Source organism: Oncorhynchus masou, unplaced genomic scaffold (assembly GCF_036934945.1).
Source record: "Oncorhynchus masou masou isolate Uvic2021 unplaced genomic scaffold, UVic_Omas_1.1 unplaced_scaffold_1685, whole genome shotgun sequence".
Taxonomy (NCBI): Eukaryota; Metazoa; Chordata; class Actinopteri; order Salmoniformes; family Salmonidae; genus Oncorhynchus; species Oncorhynchus masou.
The window spans coordinates 95,001-121,067 of NW_027006994.1; the positions used below are offsets into that span (position 1 = coordinate 95,001).

Below are 26,067 nucleotides of genomic sequence, written 5' to 3' on the forward strand. Positions count from 1 at the left end.
CCCTCTCCTGCTCTTTCTCTTCTCTCTCATGGTTCCTACAGCTCTCTACCTCTATTAGGGACTCAGCCCCTCTCCTGCTCTTCTCTTCTCTCTCATGGTTCCTACAGCTCTCTGCCTCTATTAGGACTCAGCCCCTCTCCTGCTCTTCTCTTCTCTCTCATGGTTCCTACAGCTCTCTGCCTCTATTAGGGACTCAGCCCTCTCCTGCTCTTCTCTTCTCTCTCATGGTTCCTACAGCTCTCTGCCTCTACTAGGGACTCAGCCCCTCTCCTTCCCCTCTCTTCTCTCTCATGGTTCCTACAGCTCTCTGCCTCTATTAGGGACTCAGCCCCTCTCCTTCCCCTCTCTTCTCTCTCATGGTTCCTACAGCTCTCTGCCTCTATTAGGGACTCAGCCCCTCTCCTGCTCTTCTCTTCTCTCTCATGGTTCCTACAGCTCTCTGCCTCTATTAGGGACGCAGCCCTCTCCTTCCCCTCTCTTCTCTCATGGTTCCTACAGCTCTCTGCCTCTATTAGGGACTCAGCCCCCTCTCCTGCTCTTCTCTTCTCTCTCATGGTTCCTACAGCTCTCTGCCTCTATTAGGGACTCAGCCCCTCTCCTGCTCTTCTCTTCTCTCTCATGGTTCCTACAGCTCTCTGCCTCAATTAGGGACTCAGCCCCTCTCCTGCTCTTCTCTTCTCTCTCATGGTTCCTACAGCTCTCTGCCTCTATTAGGGACTCAGCCCCTCTCCTGCTCTTCTCTTCTCTCTCATGGTTCCTACAGATCTCTGCCTCTATTAGGGACTCAGCCCTCTCCTGCCTCTCTTCTCGCTCATGGTTCCTACAGCTCTCTGCCTCTATTAGGGACTCAGCCCCTCTCCTGCTCTTCTCTTCTCTCTCATGGTTCCTACAGCTCTCTGCCTCTATTAGGGACTCAGCCCTCTCCTGCTCTTCTCTCTCATGGTTCCTACAGCTCTCTGCCTCTATTAGGGACTCAGCCCCTCTCCTGCTCTTCTCTTCTCTCTCATGTTGGTGTGATGAGTTATGACTGTAGGGATCAGGAGTGCTGAGGTTGCATTTCTTCAACCAACGACGTGTGTGTGTGTGTGTGTGTGTGTGTGTGTGTGTGTGTGTGTGTGTGTGTGTGTGTGTGTGTGTGTGTGTGTGTGTGTGTGTGTGTGTGTGTGTGTGTGTGTGTGTGTGTGTGTGTGTGTGTGTGAGAGAGAGAGAGAGAGAGAGGGGTGTCATTTTGCACTACAGCCTGTTAATAATGAATGTATCACATCTAATACATTGCTGGCACTCAGCTGTGCTTCATACCGAAAGAGAGAGAGAGGAGGGGTCAGAGCAGGGGTCATTCTGCACTACAGTATGTTAATAATGAATATATCACAATGCTGGCACTCAGCTGTGCTTCATACCGAACGACAACCCCTTGTCCCTTGTATTATAAATGATGTTCATTAATCATCATGTCTCATCTGCTTCCTTCCCCAGGAAAAGCTGGACTTGGGGCCAAAGAAGGAGGTGGACGGGATGGGTGTTCCTGACATCAAGTATGGGGACTCCGTGTGTTATGTCCAACATGTGGACACCTGTCTGTGGCTCACCTACCAGGCCATGGACGCTAAGTGTGCACGCATGGGCGGCGTGCAGAGGAAGGTACAGCACATCTCCTCTCTGCTCCTCTGACCCACAATACCCCATAATGACATGACAATACCCCATAATGACATCACAATACCCCATAATGACATCACAATGACATCACAATACCCCATAATGACATCACAATACCCCATAATGACATTACAATACCCCATAATGACATGACAATACCCCATAATGACATCACAATACCCCATAATGACATCACAATGACATCACAATACCCCATAATGACATCACAATACCCCATAATGACATCACAATACCCCATAATGACATCACAATACACCATAATGACATCACAATATCCCATAAGGACAAAGCAAAAAAAAAAAAGTTTTAGAAATTCTTGCAAATGTATAAAAAAACACAACTGAAATTTTACATTTAAATAAGTTTTCAGACCCTTTACTCAGTACTTTGTTGAATAACCTTTGGAAGAGATTACAGCTTTGAGTCTTCTTGGTTAGGACGCTACAAACTTGGCACACCTTTATTTGGGGAGTTTTTCCCATTCTTCTCTGCAGATCCTCTCAAGCTCTGTCAGGTTGGATGTGGAACCTCGCTGCACAGCTATTTTCAGGTCTCTCCAGAGATGTTCGATGGGGTTCAAGTGTGGGCTCTGGCTGGGCCACTCAAGAGCATTCAGGGACTTGTCCAAAGCCACTCCTGCGTTGTCTTGGCTGTGTGGTTTGGTCGTAGTCCTATTGGAAGGTGAACCTTCACCCCAGTCTGAGGTCCTGAGAACCCCGGAGCACCAACCACCATAATGCTTCACCGTAGGGATGGTGCCGGGTTTCCTCCAGACGTGATGCTGCCACCACCATGCTTCACCGTAGGGATGGTGCCTGGTGTCCTCCAGACGTGATGCTGCCACCACCATGCTTCACCGTAGGGATGGTGCCTGGTTTCCTCCAGACGTGATGCTGCCACCACCATGCTTCACCGTAGGGATGGTGCCTGGTGTCCTCCAGACGTGATGCTGCCACCACCATGCTTCACCGTAGGGATGGTGCCTGGTTTCCTCCAGACGTGATGCTGCCACCACCATGCTTCACCGTAGGGATGTGCCGGGTTTCCTCCAGACGTGATGCTGCCACCACCATGCTTCACCGTAGGGATGGTGCCTGGTTTCCTCCAGACGTGATGCTGCCACCACCATGCTTAACCGTAGGGATGGTGCCTGGTGTCCTCCAGACGTGATGCCAAGAGGGTTGTCATGTGTTTTTTTTACTGAGGACTGGCTTCCATCTGGTCACTCTACCATAAAGCTTCTCCCATCTCCATAGAGGAACTCTGTAGCTCTGTCAGAGTGACCATCGGGTTCTTGGTCACCTCCCTGACCAAGGCCCTTCTCCCTGAATGCTCAGTTTGTCTGGGCGGCCAGCTCTAGGAAGAGTCTTGGTGGTTCCACGTTTTTTCCATTAAAGAATGATGGAGGCCACTGTCTCGGGGAGATCTTTCAATGCTACCGAAATGTGTTGGTACTCTTGCCCAGATCTGTGCCTCGACACAATCCTGTCTCTGAGATCTACGGACAATTCCTTCAACCTCATGGCTTGGTTTTTGCTCTGAAATGCACAGTCGGACTCCAATCAAGTTGTAGAAACATCTCAAGGATGATCAATGTTAACAGGATGCACCGAATCTCATAACTATTATTGTAAATAAGGTTTTTCAGTTTTTTTCTTGTTTTTTTATACATTTCCAAACATTTCTAAAACACGTTTTTTTTTTTTTTTGCTTTGTCATTATTTGGTATTGTGTGTAGATTAATTAGGAACATTTTCAAATGTAATCCATGTTTAGGCTGTGGGAAAAGGAGTGGGCATCAACCTGCAGCACCAGAGGTGAACCACTCTCATCAGAAGATCTAAAACATAGCCTGCGTCCCAGCTTCAACCCTATTCACATTAGTGCACTTCATAGGGCACTACTTTTGACCAGGGCTCATAGGGCTCTGTTCAAAAGTAGTGCACTTCATAGGGAATAGGTATAGGACCCTGCCGAGTCCCCAGTCAATCAATCAATAAAATATATTTATAAAGCCCTTTTTACATCAGCTGAAGTCTCAAAGTGCTGTACAGAAGCCCCAAACAATGCAGGTGTAGAAGCAATGCAGGTGTAGAGGGCTAGGAAAAACTCCCTTGAAAGCCAGGGACCTAGGAAGAAACCTAGAGAGGAACCAGGCTATGAGGGGTAGCAAGTCCTCTTCTGGCTGTGCAAAGTTATCTATAGAGGATACTGTAGGACCCAGCTTGGTCCCCAGGAGAAGTTATCTAGAGAGGATACTGTAGGACCCAGCCTGGTCCCTAGGAGAAGTTATCTAGAGAGGATACTGTCGGATCCAGCCTGGTCCCTAGGAGAAGTTATCTAGAGAGGATACTGTCGGATCCAGCCTGGTCCCCAGGAGAAGTTATCTATAGAGGATACTGTAGGACCCAGCCTGGTCCCCAGGAGAAGTTATCTAGAGAGGATACTGTCGGACCCAGCCTGGTCCCCAGGAGAAGTTATCTAGAGAGGATACTGTCGGACCCAGCCTGGTCCCTAGGAGAAGTTATCTAGAGAGGATACTGTCGGACCCAGCCTGGTCCCCAGGAGAAGTTATCTAGAGAGGATACTGTCGGATCCAGCCTGGTCCCCAGGAGAAGTTATCTATAGAGGATACTGTAGGACCCAGCCTGGTCCCCAGGAGAAGTTATCTAGAGAGGATACTGTAGGACCCAGCCTGGTCCCCAGGAGAAGTTATCTAGAGAGGATACTGTCGGACCCAGCCTGGTCCCCAGGAGAAGTTATCTAGAGAGGATACTGTCGGACCCAGCCTGGTCCCCAGGAGAAGTTATCTAGAGAGGATACTGTAGGACCCAGCCTGGTCCCCAGGAGAAGTTATCTAGAGAGGATACTGTCGGACCCAGCCTGGTCCCCAGGAGAAGTTATCTAGAGAGGATACTGTCGGATCCAGCTTGGTCCCTAGGAGAAGTTATCTAGAGAGGATACTGTAGGATCCAGCCTGGTCCCTAGGAGAAGTTATCTATAGAGGATACTGTCGGATCCAGCCTGGTCCCCAGGAGAAGTTATCTAGAGAGGATACTGTCGGACCCAGCCTGGTCCCCAGGAGAAGTTATCTAGAGAGGATACTGTCGGACCCAGCATGGTCCCTAGGAGAAGTTATCTATAGAGGATACTGTAGGATCCAGCCTGGTCCCTAGGAGAAGTTATCTATAGAGGATACTGTAGGACCCAGCCTGGTCCCTAGGAGAAGTTATCTAGAGAGGATACTGTCGGATCCAGCCTGGTCCCTAGGAGAAGTTATCTAGAGAGGATACTGTCGGACCCAGCCTGGTCCCTAGGAGAAGTTATCTAGAGAGGATACTGTAGGACCCAGCCTGGTCCCTAGGAGAAGTTATCTAGAGAGGATACTGTCGGACCCAGCCTGGTCCCTAGGAGAAGTTATCTAGAGAGGATACTGTCGGACCCAGCCTGGTCCCTAGGAGAAGTTATCTATAGAGGATACTGTAGGACCCAGCCTGGTCCCCAGGAGAAGTTATCTAGAGAGGATACTGTCGGACCCAGCCTGGTCCCTAGGAGAAGTTATCTAGAGAGGATACTGTCGGACCCAGCCTGGTCCCCAGGAGAAGTTATCCATAGAGGATACTGTCGGACCCAGCCTGGTCCCTAGGAGAAGTTATCTAGAGAGGATACTGTCGGATCCAGCCTGGTCCCCAGGAGAAGTTATCTAGAGAGGATACTGTCGGACCCAGCCTGGTCCCTAGGAGAAGTTATCTAGAGAGGATACTGTAGGACCCAGCCTGGTCCCTAGGAGAAGTTATCTAGAGAGGATACTGTCGGACCCAGCCTGGTCCCCAGGATAAGTTATCTAGAGAGGATACTGTAGGACCCAGCCTGGTCCCCAGGAGAAGTTATCTAGAGAGGATACTGTCGGACCCAGCCTGGTCCCTAGGAGAAGTTATCTATAGAGGATACTGTAGGACCCAGCCTGGTCCCCAGGAGAAGTTATCTAGAGAGGATACTGTCGGATCCAGCCTGGTCCCCAGGAGAAGTTATCTAGAGAGGATACTGTCGGACCCAGCCTGGTCCCCAGGAGAAGTTATCTAGAGAGGATACTGTCGGACACAGCCTGGTCCCTAGGAGAAGTTATCTAGAGAGGATACTGTCGGATCCAGCCTGGTCCCTAGGAGAAGTTATCTAGAGAGTATACTGTCGGATCCAGCCTGGTCCCCAGGAGAAGTTATCTAGAGAGGATACTGTCGGACACAGCCTGGTCCCCAGGAGAAGTTATCTAGAGAGGATACTGTAGGACCCAGCCTGGTCCCTAGGAGAAGTTATCTATAGAGGATACTGTCGGATCCAGCCTGGTCCCTAGGAGAAGTTATCTAGAGAGGATACTGTCGGACACAGCCTGGTCCCCAGGAGAAGTTATCTAGAGAGGATACTGTAGGACCCAGCCTGGTCCCTAGGAGAAGTTATCTATAGAGGATACTGTCGGATCCAGCCTGGTCCCTAGGAGAAGTTATCTATAGAGGATACTGTAGGACCCAGCCTGGTCCCTAGGAGAAGTTATCTAGAGAGGATACTGTAGGATCCAGCCTGGTCCCTAGGAGAAGTTATCTAGAGAGGATACTGTAGGACCCAGCCTGGTCCCTAGGAGAAGTTATCTAGAGAGGATACTGTCGGACCCAGCCTGGTCCCTAGGAGAAGTTATCTATAGAGGATACTGTCGGACCCAGCCTGGTCCCTAGGAGAAGTTATCTAGAGAGTATACTGTCGGACCCAGCCTGGTCCCTAGGAGAAGTTATCTAGAGAGGATACTGTAGGATCCAGCCTGGTCCCTAGGAGAAGTTATCTAGAGAGGATACTGTCGGATCCAGCCTGGTCCCCAGGAGAAGTTATCTAGAGAGGATACTGTAGGACCCAGCCTGGTCCCTAGGAGAAGTTATCTAGAGAGGATACTGTCGGATCCAGCCTGGTCCCCAGGAGAAGTTATCTAGAGAGGATACTGTCGGATCCAGCCTGGTCCCCAGGAGAAGTTATCTAGAGAGGATACTGTCGGACCCAGCCTGGTCCCTAGGAGAAGTTATCTAGAGAGGATACTGTAGGACCCAGCCTGGTCCCCAGGAGAAGTTATCTAGAGAGGATACTGTAGGACCCAGCCTGGTCCCTAGGAGAAGTTATCTATAGAGGATACTGTCGGATCCAGCCTGGTCCCCAGGAGAAGTTATCTAGAGAGGATACTGTCGGACCCAGCCTGGTCCCTAGGAGAAGTTATCTAGAGAGGATACTGTAGGACCCAGCCTGGTCCCCAGGAGAAGTTATCTAGAGAGGATACTGTAGGACACAGCCTGGTCCCTAGGAGAAGTTATCTAGAGAGGATACTGTCGGATCCAGCTTGGTCCCTAGGAGAAGTTATCTAGAGAGGATACTGTAGGACCCAGCCTGGTCCCTAGGAGAAGTTATCTAGAGAGGATACTGTAGGATCCAGCCTGGTCCCTAGGAGAAGTTATCTAGAGAGGATACTGTAGGACCCAGCCTGGTCCCTAGGAGAAGTTATCTATAGAGGATACTGTCGGATCCAGCCTGGTCCCCAGGAGAAGTTATCTAGAGAGGATACTGTCGGACCCAGCCTGGTCCCTAGGAGAAGTTATCTAGAGAGGATACTGTAGGACCCAGCCTGGTCCCCAGGAGAAGTTATCTAGAGAGGATACTGTAGGACACAGCCTGGTCCCTAGGAGAAGTTATCTAGAGAGGATACTGTCGGATCCAGCTTGGTCCCTAGGAGAAGTTATCTAGAGAGGATACTGTAGGACCCAGCCTGGTCCCTAGGAGAAGTTATCTAGAGAGGATACTGTAGGATCCAGCCTGGTCCCTAGGAGAAGTTATCTAGAGAGGATACTGTAGGACCCAGCCTGGTCCCCAGGAGAAGTTATCTAGAGAGGATACTGTCGGACCCAGCCTGGTCCCCAGGAGAAGTTATCTAGAGAGGATACTGTCGGACCCAGCCTGGTCCCCAGGAGAAGTTATCTAGAGAGGATACTGTCGGATCCAGCCTGGTCCCCAGGAGAAGTTATCTAGAGAGGATACTGTAGGACCCAGCCTGGTCCCTAGGAGAAGTTATCTAGAGAGGATACTGTCGGACCCAGCCTGGTCCCTAGGAGAAGTTATCTATAGAGGATACTGTCGGACCCAGCCTGGTCCCCAGGAGAAGTTATCTAGAGAGGATACTGTCAGACCCAGCCTGGTCCCCAGGAGAAGTTATCTAGAGAGGATACTGTCGGACCCAGCCTGGTCCCTAGGAGAAGTTATCTAGAGAGGATACTGTCGGATCCAGCCTGGTCCCCAGGAGAAGTTATCTAGAGAGGATACTGTAGGACCCAGCCTGGTCCCTAGGATAAGTTATCTAGAGAGGATACTGTAGGACCCAGCCTGGACCCCAGGAGAAGTTATCTAGAGAGGATACTGTCGGATCCAGCCTGGTCCCCAGGAGAAGTTATCTAGAGAGGATACTGTCGGATCCAGCCTGGTCCCTAGGAGAAGGTGTCTGGTCTCAGCTCGTCTCCATGGTTTCCTCAGCCGGTCGACTAACATCCCGGCGTCCAGCAGGAGCAGTTATGACTCACAGACTTTTATAAATGTCTTCCTAACGAGCTCTTCTCAATCAGCTCCAGGCCGTCTCGCTGGAATAAAACCATTAAGCTGCGCTTATCATATAATTAAAGCCATTAGGCTAAGCTAACCGTGTCAGAAACACACTCATTCTGATGAATAAAACCATTAGCATTATTATGCTAAGCTAACAGTGACAAAGAGCCAGCCGTTCTGTCTCCCCGCTTGTGTATGTGACATTTATCAATTCAGCAAGATGGGTTTTCAGACAGGGATATGTTCTGATGAGAGAGGTTCAGTTTAACCTCTGAGTCGTGTGAATTTGTAGTATGGTGTAATGATGTTTTGGGCGTAGCCATTATGCTAAGCTAACTGTGTCAGAAACCTCCCGTTCTGTCTCAATGCTCAGCTAACAGTGTCAGAAACCTCCCGTTATGTCTTAATGCTAAGCTAACAGTGTCATAAACCTCCCGTTATGTCTCAATGCTCAGCTAACAGTGTCATAAACCTCCCGTTATGTCTCAATGCTAAGCTAACAGTGTCAGAAACCTCCCGTTATGTCTCAATGCTAAGCTAACAGTGTCAGAAACCTCCCGTTCTGTCTCAATGCTAAGCTAACAGTGTCAGAAACCTCCCGTTCTGTCTCAATGCTACGCTAACCGTGTCAGAAACCTCCCCTTCTTTCTCAATGCTAAGCTAACAGTGTCAGAAACCTCCCGTTCTGTCTCAATGCTAAGCTAACAGTGTCAGAAACCTCCCCTTCTTTCTCAATGCTAAGCTAACAGTGTCAAAGATAACAGTCAGAAACCTCCCGCTCTGTCTCGATGCTAAGCTAACAGTGTCAAAGCTAACCGTGTCAGAAAACCTCTCCCGTTCTGTCTCAGTGTCTGCAGAACGTGACGATGTGTCTGTTTCAGGCCATCATGCACCACGAGGGTCACATGGACGATGGGTTGACCCTGTCCCGCTCGCAACACGAGGAGTCCCGTACCGCACGGGTCATACGCAGTACCGTCTTCCTGTTCAACCGATTCATCAGGTGGGGACACACAGTACACACTGCTCTAGGTGAAGCATGGAGACACACAGTACACACTGCTCTAGGTGAAACATGGAGACACACAGTACACACTGCTCTAGGTGAAGCATGGAGACACACAGTACACACTGCTCTAGGTGAAACATGGAGACACACAGTACACACTGCTCTAGGTGAAGCATGGAGACACACAGTACCCACTGCTCTAGGTGAAGCATGGAGACACACAGTACACACTGCTCTAGGTGAAGCATGGAGACACACAGTACCCACTGCTCTAGGTGAAGCATGGAGACACACAGTACACACTGCTCTAGGTGAAGCATGGGGACACACAGTACACACTGCTCTAGGTGAAGCATGGAGACACACAGTACCCACTGCTCTAGGTGAAGCATGGAGACACACAGTACACACTGCTCTAGGTGAAGCATGGGGACACACAGTACACACTGCTCTAGGTGAAGCATGGAGACACACAGTACCCACTGCTCTAGGTGAAGCATGGGGACACACAGTACACACTGCTCTAGGTGAAGCATGGAGACACACAGTACACACTGCTCTAGGTGAAGAATGGGGACACACAGTACACACTGCTCTAGGTGAAGCATGGAGACACACAGTACACACTGCTCTAGGTGAAGCATGGAGACACACAGTACCCACTGCTCTAGGTGAAGCATGGGGACACACAGTACACACTGCTCTAGGTGAAGCATGGAGACACACAGTACACACTGCTCTAGGTGAAGCATGGAGACACACAGTACACACTGCTCTAGGTGAAGCATGGGGACACAGAGTACACACTCCTCTAGGTGAAGCATGGAGACACACACTGCTCTAGGTGAAGCATGGGGACACACAGTACACACTGCTCTAGGTGAAACATGGAGACACACAGTACACACTGCTCTAGGTGAAACATGGGGACACACAGTACACACTGCTCTAGGTGAAGCATGGAGACACACAGTACACACTGATTTAGGTGAAGCATGGAGACACACAGTACACACTGCTCTAGGTGAAACATGGAGACACACAGTACACACTGCTCTAGTTGAAGCATGGAGACACACAGTACACACTGCTCTAGGTGAAGCATGGGGACACACAGTACACACTCCTCTAGGTGAAACATGGAGACGCACACTCCTCTAGGTGAAACATGGGGACACACACTCCTCTAGGTGAAACATGGGGACACACACTACTCTAGGTGAAACATGGGGACACACACTCCTCTAGGTGAAACATGGAGATGCACACTGCTCTAGGTGAAACATGGGGACACACACTGCTCTAGGTGAAACATGGAGACACACACTCCTCTAGGTGAAACATGGGGACACACACTCCTCTAGGTGAAACATGGGGACACACACTCCTCTAGGTGAAACATGGGGACACACACTCCTCTAGGTGAAACATGGGGACACACACTCCTCTAGGTGAAACATGAGGACACACACTCCTCTAGGTGAAACATGGAGACACACACTGCTCTAGGTGAAACATGGAGACACACAGTACACACTCCTCTAGGTGAAACATGGAGACACACACTCCTCTAGGTGAAACATGGAGACACACAGTCCTCTAGGTGAAACATGGAGACACACAGTACACGCTCCTCTAGGTGAAACATGGAGACACACACTCCTCTAGGTGAAACATGGGGACACACACTCCTCTAGGTGAAACATGGAGACACACAGTACACGCATACAGTATACTACACACACACAGTAGCCTACATACACAGATACAGTAGCCTACACACAGATACAGTAGACTACACAGACAGATACAGTAGACTACACAGACAGATACAGTAGCCTACACATACAGATACAGTAGCCTGCACAGATACAGTAGACTACACAGACAGATACAGTAGACTACACAGACATATACAGTAGACTACACAGACAGATACAGTAGCCTACACAGATACAGTAGCCTGCACAGATACAGTAGACTACACAGACAGATACAGTAGACTACACAGACATATACAGTAGCCTACACAGATACAGTAGACTACACAGACAGATACAGTAGACTACACAGACAGATACAGTAGCCTACACAGATACAGTAGCCTACACAGACACTGCATGATGTGTTGCTTGTCCTGTGGAAATCTTGACTTTACACTTAAGTTGGATCAATCGAACCGTTGATCAATATGTGAAATGAGACATTTTACACTTTACATCTGAGTCAACGTCTCTCTCTCTCTCTCTCTCTCTCTCTCTCTCTGTCTCTCTCTCTCTCTGTCTCTCTCTCTCTCTCTCTCTCTCTCTCTCTCTCTCTCTCTCCCTCTCTCTCTCTATGTGTTCCAGGGGCCTGGACACCCTCAGTAACGTCTCTCTCTCTGTGTTCCAGGGGTCTGGACACCCTCAGTAACGTCTCTCTCTCTGTGTTCCAGGGGTCTGGACACCCTCAGTAACGTCTCACTCCCTCTCTCTCTCTCTCCCTCTCTCTCTCTCTCTCTCTCTGTGTTCCAGGGGTCTGGACACCCTCAGTAAAAAAGGAAAGACCTCGACACTCGACCTGCCGATCGAGTCGGTCAGTTTGAGTCTGCAGGATCTGATTGGCTACTTCCAGCCTCCTGACGAGCACCTGGAGCACGAGGACAAACAGAACCGCCTCCGAGCCCTAAAGAACCGACAGAACCTCTTCCAGGAAGAGGTAGAGAACAAAGAGCATGCTGGGGGTTATATTCCACATCATCAGGGACAGGGGGAAGACCATCACAAAACAGCCATTTACTTACTTGGGCCTCATTGTGCCAAGTGGTGCGTAAAGCCTTGATTACGTCCCTCCATTTCTTCCTGTCCGGGGATATTTTAGTGTTTCACTCTAGAGAGCAGTCATGACACTGCAGATCACATCTCTGTCTCTCTGTCTCTCCTGTTAGAGAGCAGTCATGACACTGCAGATCACATCTCTGTCTCTCCTGTTAGAGAGCAGTCATGACACTGCAGATCACATCTCTGTCTCTCCTGTTAGAGAGCAGTCATGACACTGCAGATCACATCTCTGTCTCTCTGTCTCTCCTGTTAGAGAGCAGTCATGACACTGCAGATCACATCTCTGTCTCTCTGTCTCTCCTGTTAGAGAGTAGTCATGACACTGCAGATCACATCTCTGTCTCTCTCTTTCTCCTGTTAGAGAGCAGTCATGACACTGCAGATCACATCTCTGTCTCTCTGTCTCTCCTGTTAGAGAGCAGTCATGACACTACAGATCACATCTCTGTCTCTCTGTCTCTCCTGTTAGAGAGCAGTCATACCACTGCAGATCACATCTCTGTCTCTCCTGTTAGAGAGCAGTCATAACACTGCAGATCACATCTCTGTCTCTCTGTCTCTTCTGTTAGAGAGCAGTCATGACACTGCAGATCACATCTCTGTCTCTCTGTCTCTCCTGTTAGAGAGCAGTCATGACACTGCAGATCACATCTCTGTCTCTCTGTCTCTCCTGTTAGAGAGTAGTCATAACACTGCAGATCACATCTCTGTCTCTCCTGTTAGAGAGCAGTCATGACACTGCAGATCACATCTCTGTCTCTCTGTCTCTCCTGTTAGAGAGCAGTCATACCACTGCAGATCACATCTCTGTCTCTCCTGTTAGAGAGCAGTCATACCACTGCAGATCACATCTCTGTCTCTCCTGTTAGAGAGCAGTCATAACACTGCAGATCACATCTATGTCTCTCTGTCTCTCCTGTTAGAGAGCAGTCATAACACTGCAGATCACATCTCTGTCTCTCTGTCTCTCCTGTTAGAGAGCAGTCATAACACTGCAGATCACATCTCTGTCTCTCTGTCTCTCCTGTTAGAGAGCAGTCATAACACTGCAGATCACATCTCTGTCTCTCCTGTTAGAGACCAGTCATAACACTGCAGATCACATCTCTGTCTCTCTGTCTCTCCTGGTAGAGAGCAGTCATGACACTGCAGATCACATCTCTGTCTCTCCTGTTAGAGAGCAGTCATACCACTGCAGATCACATCTCTGTCTCTCCTGTTAGAGAGCAGTCATACCACTGCAGATCACATCTCTGTCTCTCCTGTTAGAGAGCAGTCATGACACTGCAGATCACATCTCTGTCTCTCCTGTTAGAGAGCAGTCATAACACTGCAGATCACATCTCTGTCTCTCCTGTTAGAGAGCAGTCATACCACTGCAGATCACATCTCTGTCTCTCTGTCTCTCCTGTTAGAGAGCAGTCATACCACTGCAGATCACATCTCTGTCTCTCCTGTTAGAGAGCAGTCATACCACTGCAGATCACATCTCTGTCTCTCCTGTTAGAGAGCAGTCATGACACTGCAGATCACATCTCTGTCTCTCCTGTTAGAGAGCAGTCATAACACTGCAGATCACATCTCTGTCTCTCCTGTTAGAGAGCAGTCATACCACTGCAGATCACATCTCTGTCTCTCTGTCTCTCCTGTTAGAGAGCAGTCATACCACTGCAGATCACATCTCTGTCTCTCCTGTTAGAGAGCAGTCATACCACTGCAGATCACATCTCTGTCTCTCCTGTTAGAGAGCAGTCATGACACTGCAGATCACATCTCTGTCTCTCCTGTTAGAGAGCAGTCATAACACTGCAGATCACATCTCTGTCTCTCCTGTTAGAGAGCAGTCATAACACTGCAGATCACATCTCTGTCTCTCTGTCTCTCCTGTTAGAGAGCAGTCATAACACTGCAGATCACATCTCTGTCTCTCCTGTTAGAGAGCAGTCATGACCAGTCATAACACTGCAGATCACATCTCTGTCTCTCCTGTTAAATGAAGTGTTCGACCGCGTCTGTACTGGTGTGCTGTGTAGGGCACCAGCTGGTGTAAAGCACTGTGTTTCTGCAGTAGTGGGGAGCCAGATGGTGTCCCCTGGGCATTAACTTAATATACTAGTTGTCTCACGGTTAGTTGTGTTGTGAGGATCGACCTCCCTGACCCTCGACCCGACACTCTGTAATTCCCTGTTTAAAGTCAGCAGTGCAGAGTATCGTTCAGGTCTCATCAGTGTCATGATGCAGGGACTAGACTGCTCTGCTTTGGCCTGTTCATGGTTTTCACAGCGCCTCTAAACATTCACTAATCTACTACAGACCATGTAAACATCAACGTGTCGCTACTAAATATGTATGATGATATATTATGATACACTATGAAACACTATGATACACTATGATACACTATGATACACTACGATACACTACGATACACTATTATACACTATGATACACTATCATACACTACACTATGATACACTATGATACACTATGATACACTATTATACACTATGATACACTATTATACACTACACTATGATACACTATGATACACTATTATACACTATGATACACTATTATACACTACACTATGATACACTATGATACACTATGGTACACTATTATACACTATGATACACTATTATACACTACACTATGATACACTATGATACACTATGATACACTATGATACACTATGATACACTATTATACACTACACTATGATACACTATGATACACTATTATACACTATTATACACTATGATACACTATTATACACTATGCATGATGATACACTATGATATACTATGATATACTATGGTACACTATGTATGAGGATACACTATGATACACTATGATACACTACTATACACTCTGATACACTATGATACACTATTATACACTACTATACACTATGATACACTATGATACACTATGTGTGGGGATACACTATGATATACTATGATACACTATGGTGCACTATGTATGAGGATACACTATGATACACAATTATACACTATGTATGAGGATACACTATGATACACCATGATTCATTATGATATACTATGATACACTATGTATGATGATACACAATGATACACTATGGTACACTATGTATGATGATAAACAATGATACACTATGATACAATATCTATGAGGATACACTATGTATGAGTATACACAATGGTACACTATGATACAATATCTATGAGGATACACTATGTATGAGTATACACAATGATACACTATGATACACTATGTATGATGATACACTATGATACACTATGGTACACTATGTATGAGGATACACTGTGATACATTATGATACGCTATGTATGATGATATATTATGATATGCTATGATATACTATGGTACACTATTTATGATGATATGTCATGATACACTATTATATACTATGTATGAGGATACACTATGATACACTGTGATACACTATGTATGAGGATACACAATGATACACTATGATACACTATGATACACTATGTATGATGATATATTATGATATGCTATGATATACTATGGTACACTATTTATTATGATACGCCATGATACACTATTATATACTATGTATGCGGATACACTATGATACACTGTGATACACTATGTATGAGGATACACTATGATACACTATGATACACTATGGTACACTATGTATGATGATACACTATGATACACTATGTATGAGGATACACTATGATACACTATGATACACTATATATGAGGATACACTATAATACACTATGATACACTATGTATGAGGATACACTATGATACACTATGATACACTATATATGAGGATACACTATGATACACTATGATACACTATGATACACTATGTATGAGGATACACTATGATACACTATATATGAGGATACACTATGTATGAGGATACACTATAATACACTATGTATGAGGATACACTATGATACACTATGATACACTATATATGAGGATACACTATAATACACTATGTATGAGGATACACTATGATACACTATGATACACTATATATGAGGATACACTATAATACACTATGTATGAGGATACACTATAATACACTATGATACACTATGTATGAGGATACACTATGATACACTATGATACACTATGTATGAGGATACACTATGATACACTATGATACACTATATATGAGTATACACTATAATGCACTATGTATGAGGATACACTATGATACACTATGTATGAGGATACACTATGATACACTATGATACACTATATATGAGGATACACTATGATACACTATGTATGAGGATACACTATGATACACTATGATACACTATGATACACTATGTATGAGGATACACTATGATACACTATGTATGAGGATACACTATGATACACTATGATACACTATATATGAGGATACACTATAATACACTATGTATGAGGGTACACTATAATACACTATGATACACTATGTATGAGGATACACTATGATACACTATGATACACTATGTATGAGGATACACTATGATACACTATATATGAGAATACACTATAATACACTATGTATGAGGATACACTATGATACACTATGTATGAGGATACACTATGATACACTATGATACACTATATATGAGGATACACTATGATACACTATGTATGAGGATACACTATGATACACTATGATACACTATGTATGAGGATACACCATGATACACTATGTATGAGGATACACTATGATACATTATGATACACTATATATGAGGATACACTATGATACACTATGATACACTATGATACACTATGTATGAGGATACACTATGTATGAGGATACACTATGATACACTATGTATGAGGATACACTATGATACACTATGTATGAGGATACACTATGATACACTATGATACACTATGTATGATGATACACTATGATACACTATGATACACTATGATACACCATGATTCACTATGATATACTATGATACACTATGTATGAAGATACACAATGATACACTATGATACACTATGTATGATGATACACAATGATACACTATGATACAATATCTATGAGGATACACTATGTATGAGTATACACAATGGTACACTATGGTACACTATGTATGATGATACACTATGATACACTATGTATGCGGATACACTGTGATACATTATGATACGCTATGTATGATGATATATTATGATATGCTATGATATACTATGGAACACTATTTATGATGATACGCCATGATACACTATTATATACTATGTATGAGGATACACTATGATACACTATGATACACTATGGTACACTATGTATGATGATACACTATGATACAATATCTATGAGGATACACTATGTATGAGGATACACTATGATACACTATGAAACACTGTGATACACTATGTATGAGGATACACTATGATACACTGTGATACACTATGTATGAGGATACACTATGATACACTATGATACACTATGATACACTATGATATACTATGTATGAGGATACACTATGATACACTATGATACACTATGTATGAGGATACACTATGGTACACTATGATACACTATGTATGAGGATACACTATGATACACTATGATACACTATGTATGAGGATACACTATGATACACTATGTATGAGGATACACTATGATACACTGTGATACACTATGTATGAGGATACACTATGATACACTATGTATGAGGATACACTATGATACACTATGATACACTATGTATGAGGATACTCTATGATACACTATGATACACTATGTATGAGGATACACTATGATACACTATGTATGAGGATACACTGTGATACACTATGTATGAGGATACACTGTGATACACGATGATACACTATGGTACACTATGATACAATATGGTACACTATGTATGATGATACACTATGATACAATATCTATGAGGATACACTATGTATGAGGATACACAATGGTACACTATGTATGATGATACACTGTGATACACGATAATACACTATGGTACACTATGATACAATATGGTACACTATGTATGATGATACACTATGATACAATATCTATGAGGATACACAATGGCACACTATGATACAATATCTATGAGGATACACTATGTATGAGTATACACAATGATACACTATGATACACTATGTATGATGATACACTATGTATGCGGATACACTATGATACACTATGATACACTATGTATGAGGATACACTATGATACACTATGATATACTATGGTGCTCTATGATACACTACAATATACTATGATACACTATTTATGAGAATACACTATGATACACTATCTATGAGGATATACTATGTATGAGGATACACTATGATACACTATGATACACTATGTATGAGGATACACTATGATACACTATGAAACACTGTGATACACTATGTATGAGGATACACTATGATACACTATGATATACTATGTATGATGATACACTATGATACACTATGTATGAGGATACACTATGATACACTATGATACACTATGATACACTATGATACACTATGTATGAGGATACACTATGATACACTATGATATACTATGTATGAGGATACACTATGATACACTATGATACACTATGTATGAGGATACACTATGGTACACTATGATACACTATGTATGAGGATACACAATGATACACTATGATACACTATGTATGAGGATACACTATGATACACTATGTATGAGGATACACTATGATACACTGTGATACACTATGTATGAGGATACACTATGATACACTATGTATGAGGATACACTATGATACACTATGATACACTATGTATGGGGATACACTATGATACACTATGTATGAGGATACACTATGATACACTATGTATGAGGATACACTATGATACACTATGTATGAGGATACACTGTGATACACGATGATACACTATGGTACACTATGATACAATATGGTACACTATGTATGATGATACACTATGATACAATATCTATGAGGATACACTATGTATGAGGATACACAATGGCACACTATGATACAATATCTATGAGGATACACTATGTATGAGTATACACAATGATACACTATGATACACTATGTATGATGATACACTATGTATGCGGATACGATATGATACACTATTATACACTATGTATGAGGATACACTATGATACACTATGATATACTATGGTGCTCTATGATACACTACAATATACTATGATACACTATTTATGAGAATACACTATGATACACTATGATACACTATGTATGAAGATACACTATAATACACTATGATACACTATGATACACTATGTATGAGGATACACTATAATACACTATGATACACTATGATACACTATGTATGAGGATACACTATAATATACTATGATACACTATGTATGAGGATACACTATAATACACTATGATACACTATGTATGATGATACACTATAATACACTATGTATGAGGATACACTATGATACACTATATATGAGGATACACTATAATACACTATGATACACTATGTATGAGGATACACTATGATACACTATGATACACTATATATGAGGACACACTATAATACACTATGTATGAGGATACACTATGATACACTATGATACACTATATATGAGAATACACTATGATACACTATGATACACTATGTATGAGGATACACTATAATACACTATGATACACTATGTATGAGGATACACTATGATACACTATGTATGAGGATACACTATGATATACTATGTATGAGGATACACTATGATACACTATAATACACTATGATACACTATGTATGCGGATACACTATGATACACTATGTATGAGGATACACTATGATACACTATGATACACTATGTATGATGATACACTATGATACACTATGTCTGAGGATACACTATGATACACAATGTCTGAGGATACACTATGATACACTATAAAACACTATGTATGATAATACACTATGATACACTATGATACACCATGATATACTATGTATGATGATACACTATGATACACTATAAAACACCACATATGGTTGTACACTATGATACACTATAAAACACTACATATGATTATACACTATGATACAATATGATACACTATGTATGATGATACACTATGATACGCTATGATATACTGTGATACACTATAATACACTATGTATGAGAATACACTATGATACACTATGATACAGTATGATACACTATGATACACTATGTATGAGGATACACTATGATACACTATGTATGAGAATACACTATGATACACTATGATACATTATATATGAGGATACACTATGATACACTATGATACACTATATATGATGATATACTGTTTGTGTTTCTGCATGCATGATATGTATAACATGACTCTCTCTTTCTCTCCCCCACCCCTCTCTCTCCCTCTATCCATCCCCCTCTCCCTCCCTCTCTCTCCCTCCCCCTCTCCCTCCCTCCCTCCATCTCTCCCCACCCCTCTCTCTCCCTCTCCCTCCCTCTCTCCCTCCCTCCCTCTCTCCCTCCCCTCCCTCCCTCCCTCCATCTCTCCCCCACCCCTCTCTCCCCCTCTCCCTCCCTCTCCCTCCCTCTCTCTCTCCCTCCCCTCCCTCTGTCCTCCCTCTCTCTCCCTCCCCTCTCCCCCCATCCCCCTCCCTCCATCCATCTCTCCTCCCCCTCTCTCTCCCTCCCTCTCTCCCTCCCCTCTCCCTCCTCTCTCTCTCTCCCCTCTCCCTCCCCCTTTCCCTCTCCCTCTCTCCATCTCTCCCCCACCCTCCCCCTCTCTCCCCAGGGGATGATAAACCTGGTGTTGGAGTGTATCGATCGTCTCCACGTGTACAGCAGCGCGGCTCATTTTGCTGAGGTGGCGGGGAGGGAGGGCGGGGAGGCCTGGAGATCCACGCTGAACTCATTATATGAGCTCCTGGGTGAGGAGTGGAGCAGCTGAATACTGCAACCTCAGGGGCTTTAGAAACACGCGCTGCCCAGTTCTCCCACAGCTCCTCCTGTACACTAACACCGCTTACAGGGCCCTGACCCCCCCCCCCCCCCCCAGCACAGAACTGTTACGCTGTACAACACTCATTAACATGTATCGCCAGGTTACACAGTCACTGACTGACAACAAGGAGGGAGGAGAGGAGGGAGGAGAGTAGATAAGAGGAGAGGAGGGAGGAGAGGAGAGGAGGGAGGAGTAGTGGAGGGAGGAGAGTAGATAAGAGGAGAGGAGGGATGGAGGGAAGAGAGTAGAAAAGAGGAGGGAGAGGAGGGATGGAGAGAGGAGGGATGAGGGAGAGGAGGGAGGAGAGGAGAGGAGGAGGAGGAGTAGATAAGAGGAGAGGAGGGATGGAGGGAAGAGAGTCGAGGGAGAGGAGAGTAGAAAAGAGGGAGGGAGGGAGGGATGAAGGAGAGGAGGGAGGAGAGGAGGGGAGGGAGGAGTAGTGGAGGGAGGGAGGAGAGGAGGTTTTAGGCTGGGTTTCTGTACAGCACTTTGAGATATCAGCTGATGTACGAAGGGCTATATAAATACATTTGATTTGATTTGAGGAGAGGAGGGAGGAGAGGAGAGAGGAGTAGAGAAGAGGAGAGGAGGGAGGAGGAGCGGAGGGATGGAAACATCAACAGCAGCACAGCATACATCCTTAAATAACCGTCTGCTAGTTGGCACACTGTACTACCCTCTATGGTGGCTGGCTGACTGACTGATTAACTGACTGACTGATAAACTGACGAGTGGATTAACTGACTAGTTGATTAACTGACTGGCTGATTAACTGACTAGTTGATAACTGACTGGCTGATTAACTGACTGGCTGATTAACTGACTAGTTGATTAACTGGCTAGTTGATTAACTGACTAGTTGATTAACTGACTGCCTGATTAACTGAGTAGTTGATTAACTGACTGGCTGATTAACTGACTAGTTGATTAACTGACTAGTTGATTAACTGACTAGTTGATCAACTGACTGGCTGATTAACTGGCTGGCTAACTGACTGGCTGATTAACTGACTGGCTGACTGGCGGATTAACTGACTGGTTGATTAACTGACTGGCTCACTGGCTGATTAACTGACTGGCTGATTAACTGACTGGCTGATTAACTGACTGGTTGATTAACTGACTAGTTGATTAACTGACTAGTTGATTAACTGACTAGCTGATTAACTGACTAGTTGATTAATTGACTGGCTGATTAACTGACAAGTTGATTAACTGGCTAGTTGGTCAACTGACTGGCTGATTAACTGCCTGGCTGACTGACTGGCTGATTAACTGTATGGCTGACTGACTGCTGCTTAAAGCGGCAGCTGGGCTTCTGCCATGTGCTGCATCCACGTTGCTCCCTCAGCCCTCAGCCCTAACTGATGCTAATGGTTCCATGCTGCCTCAGCCCTCAGCCGTAACTGATGCAAATGGTTCCATGCTGCCTCGTTGCTCCATGCTGCCTCGTTGCTCCCTCAGCCCTAACTGATGCTAATGGTTCCATGCTGCCTCGTTGCTCCATGCTGCCTCGTTGCTCCCTCAGCCCTCAGCCGTAACTGATGCAAATGGTTCCATGCTGCCTCAGCCCTAACTGATGCAAATGGTTCCATGCTGCCTCGTTGCTCCATGCTGCCTCGTTGCTCCCTCAGCCCTAACTGATGCAAATGGTTCCATGCTGCCTCGTTGCTCCATGCTGCCTCGTTGCTCCCTCAGCCCTCAGCCGTAACTGATGCAAATGGTTCCATGCTGCCTCATTGCTCCCTCAGCCCTAACTGATGCTAATGGTTCCATGCTGCCTCGTTGCTCCACGCTGCCTCGTTGCTCCCTCAGCCCTCAGCCCTAACTGATGCTAATGGTACCATGCTGCCTCGTTGCTCCCTCAGCCCTAACTGATGCTAATGGTTCCATGCTGCCTCAGCCCTCAGCCGTAACTGATGCAAATGGTTCCATGCTGCCTCGTTGCTCCATGCTGCCTCGTTGCTCCCTCAGCCCTCAGCCCTAACTGATGCTAATGGTTCCATGCTGCCTCATTGCTCCCTCAGCCCTAACTGATGCTAATGGTACCATGCTGCCTCGTTGCTCCCTCAGCCCTAACTGATGCTAATGGTACCATGCTGCCTCGTTGCTCCCTCAGCCCTAACTGATGCTAATGGTTCCATGCTGCCTCATTGCTCCCTCAGCCCTAACTGATGCTAATGGTTCCATGCTGCCTCATTGCTCCCTCAGCCCTAACTGATGCTAATGGTTCAATGCTGCCTCATTGCTCCCTCAGCCCTAACTGATGCTAATGGTTCCATGCTGCCTCGTTGCTCCCTCAGCCCTAACTGATGCTAATGGTTCCATGCTGCCTCGTTGCTCCCTCAGCCCTAACTGATTCTAGTGGTTCCATGCTGCCTTGTTGCTCCCTCAGCCCTCAGCCCTAACTGATGCTAATGGTTCCATGCTGCCTCGTTGCTCCCTCAGCCCTAACTGATGCTAATGGTTCCATGCTGCCTCGTTGCTCCCTCAGCCCTAACTGATGCTAATGGTTCCATGCTGCCTCGTTGCTCCCTCAGCCCTAACTGATGCTAATGGTTCCATGCTGCCTCGTTGCTCCCTCAGCCCTAACTGATTCTAGTGGTTCCATGCTGCCTCGTTGCTCCCTCAGCCCTCAGCCCTAACTGATGCTAATGGTTCCATGCTGCCTCGTTGCTCCCTCAGCCCTAACTGATGCTAATGGTTCCATGCTGCCTCGTTGCTCCCTCAGCCCTAACTGATGCTAATGGTTCCATGCTGCCTCGTTGCTCCCTCAGCCCTAACTGATGCTAATGGTTCCATGCTGCCTCGTTGCTCCCTCAGCCCTAACTGATGCTAATGGTTCCATGCTGCCTCGTTGCTCCCTCAGCCCTAACTGATGCTAATGGTTCATGCTGCGTCGTTGCTCCCTCAGCCCTAACTGATGCTAATGGTTCCATGCTGCCTCGTTGCTCCCTCAGCCCTAACTGATGCTAATGGTTCCATGCTGCCTCGTTGCTCCCTCAGCCCTAACTGATGCTAATGGTTCAATGCTGCGTCGTTGCTCCCTCAGCCCTAACTGATGCTAATGGTTCCATGCTGCCTCGTTGCTCCCTCAGCCCTCTAGAAACTCCAGATGCTGCAACTGAAGCTAGATGTGTCTCCGGCTGTCTTGTTGCTCTCACACTGTATTGTATTCTAATGACTGTACTGGAGCCAATGAAGGGAATATACTGCTTGTCAAAATGCACCTGTTCTGATTTTGAAGTCTGTTCCCTCATGTAACGTTTCTCCTTCTCTTGATCTCTCTGTCCACCTTTCTGACCTCTCTCTTCACTCTCTGTATCCCTCTCTCCATCCCTTTCTCCCCTAATCTCTCACAATGTCTCTGTATCTCTCTCCATCCCTTTCTCCCCTGATCTCTCACAATGTCTCTGTATCCCTCTCTCATCCCTTTCTCCCCTGATCTCTCACAATGTCTCTGTATCCCTCTCCATCCCTTTCTCCCCTAATCTCTCACAATATCTCTGTATCCCTCTCGCCATCCCTTTCTCCCTGATCTCTCACAATGTCTCTGTATCCCTCTCTCAATCTTCACTCTTCTTCCTCTCCTCTCCTCCCTCTTGTCCTCTAGCTGCGTTGATAAGGGGCAACAGGAAGAACTGTGCCCAGTTCTCCGGCTCGTTGGATTGGTTGATCAGCCGGTTGGAGAGACTGGAGGCCTCGTCTGGTATGTGATCTATAATCAATATATCCCTTTGACCCTCCTGTATGGCATTATCACATATCACTGTTGCAGCAGCATAGACAATCTGCAGTAGTGTCACTGTTACAGTATAGCAAGAGAGAATAGGGAGAGGGGGGAGAGAGAGACAGAGAATGAGGAGGGAGAGAGAGACAGAGAGAATGAGGAGGGAGAGAGGATGAGGAGGAGAGAGAGACAGAGAATGAGGAGGGAGAGAGAGAGGATGAGGAGGGAGACAGAGAATGAGGAGGGAGAGACAGAGAATGAGAGGAGGGAGAGGGGAAGGATGAGGAGAGGAGAGACAGAGAATGAGGAGGGAGAGAGAGACAGAGAATGAGGAGGGAGAGAGAGAGACAGAGAATGAGGAGAGAGAGAGGCAGATAATGAGGAGGGAGAGAGACAGAGAATGAGGGAGAGAGATAGAAAATGAGGGAGAGAGATAATGATAGAGAGGGAGAGAGAAAAGGAGAGAGCGAGAGAATGAGAGGGAGAGAATGAGAGGAAGAGAGGAGGAGGAAGAGGTGAAGGGAGAGAGGAGGAGGAGGGAGATAGAGAGAGAGGACGAGTAGGGAAAGAGGGAGATATAGAACGAAACAGATTTTTTCCCCATTTGTACTTCCTGCTGCAAAGTGTTGGCTGCAGTGTGGATTCTCCTCTCCTCTCCTCTCCTCTGTACGTAGGTGTGGATTCTCCTCTTTTCTCCTCTCCTCTCCTCTCTTCTCCTCTCCTCTCCTCTCCTCTCTTCTCCTCCCCTCTCCTCTCCTCTGAGCATGTACGTAGGTGTGGATTCTCCTCCCCTCCTCTCCTCTCCTCTGAGCGTGTATGTAGGTGTGGATTCTCCTCCCCTCCTCTCCTCTCCTCTCCTCTCCTCTCCTCTCCTCTGAGCGTGTATGTAGGTGTGGATTCTCCTCTCCTCCTCTCCTCCTCTCCTCTCCTCTCCTCCTCTCCTCTCCTCTGAGCGTGTATGTAGGTGTATGAAAGCTGGAGACGAGCAGGGCGGCCACTCATTCCACCAGAGTTATGAAACGCCTAACATGCCCCAGATCTAACACCATACAAACATATATCTCTGTGAGCATGAACCCCTCCCCAGGCATATCCCCGGTGACTCTATTTCTGGTGTGAATATTGTAGAACACAATAAGGATACATTTATAGTTGACGGGTGGCCACTCTATTTCTACTGTAAGTAACGGAGGTGGGATGGAGTGCATCTGAATGCACATTAACTC

General features: G+C 45.8%; 1 protein-coding gene across 1 annotated transcript in view; it reads left to right on the plus strand.

Annotated features, from left to right (window-relative positions):
- LOC135531967 (ryanodine receptor 2-like) overlaps positions 1–24,902 on the plus strand; it is an 83,616-nt gene extending 58,714 nt beyond the window's left edge. The window contains exons 9-13 of the mRNA XM_064959659.1: positions 1,477–1,641; positions 9,186–9,307; positions 11,827–12,010; positions 20,902–21,037; positions 24,725–24,902. Of these exons, the coding sequence (XP_064815731.1) occupies positions 1,477–1,641; positions 9,186–9,307; positions 11,827–12,010; positions 20,902–21,037; positions 24,725–24,828 (711 nt within the window). The 3' untranslated portion in view covers positions 24,829–24,902. The remainder of the gene's footprint in view (positions 1–1,476; positions 1,642–9,185; positions 9,308–11,826; positions 12,011–20,901; positions 21,038–24,724) is intronic.
- The last annotated feature ends 1,165 nt before the right edge of the window (positions 24,903–26,067 follow it).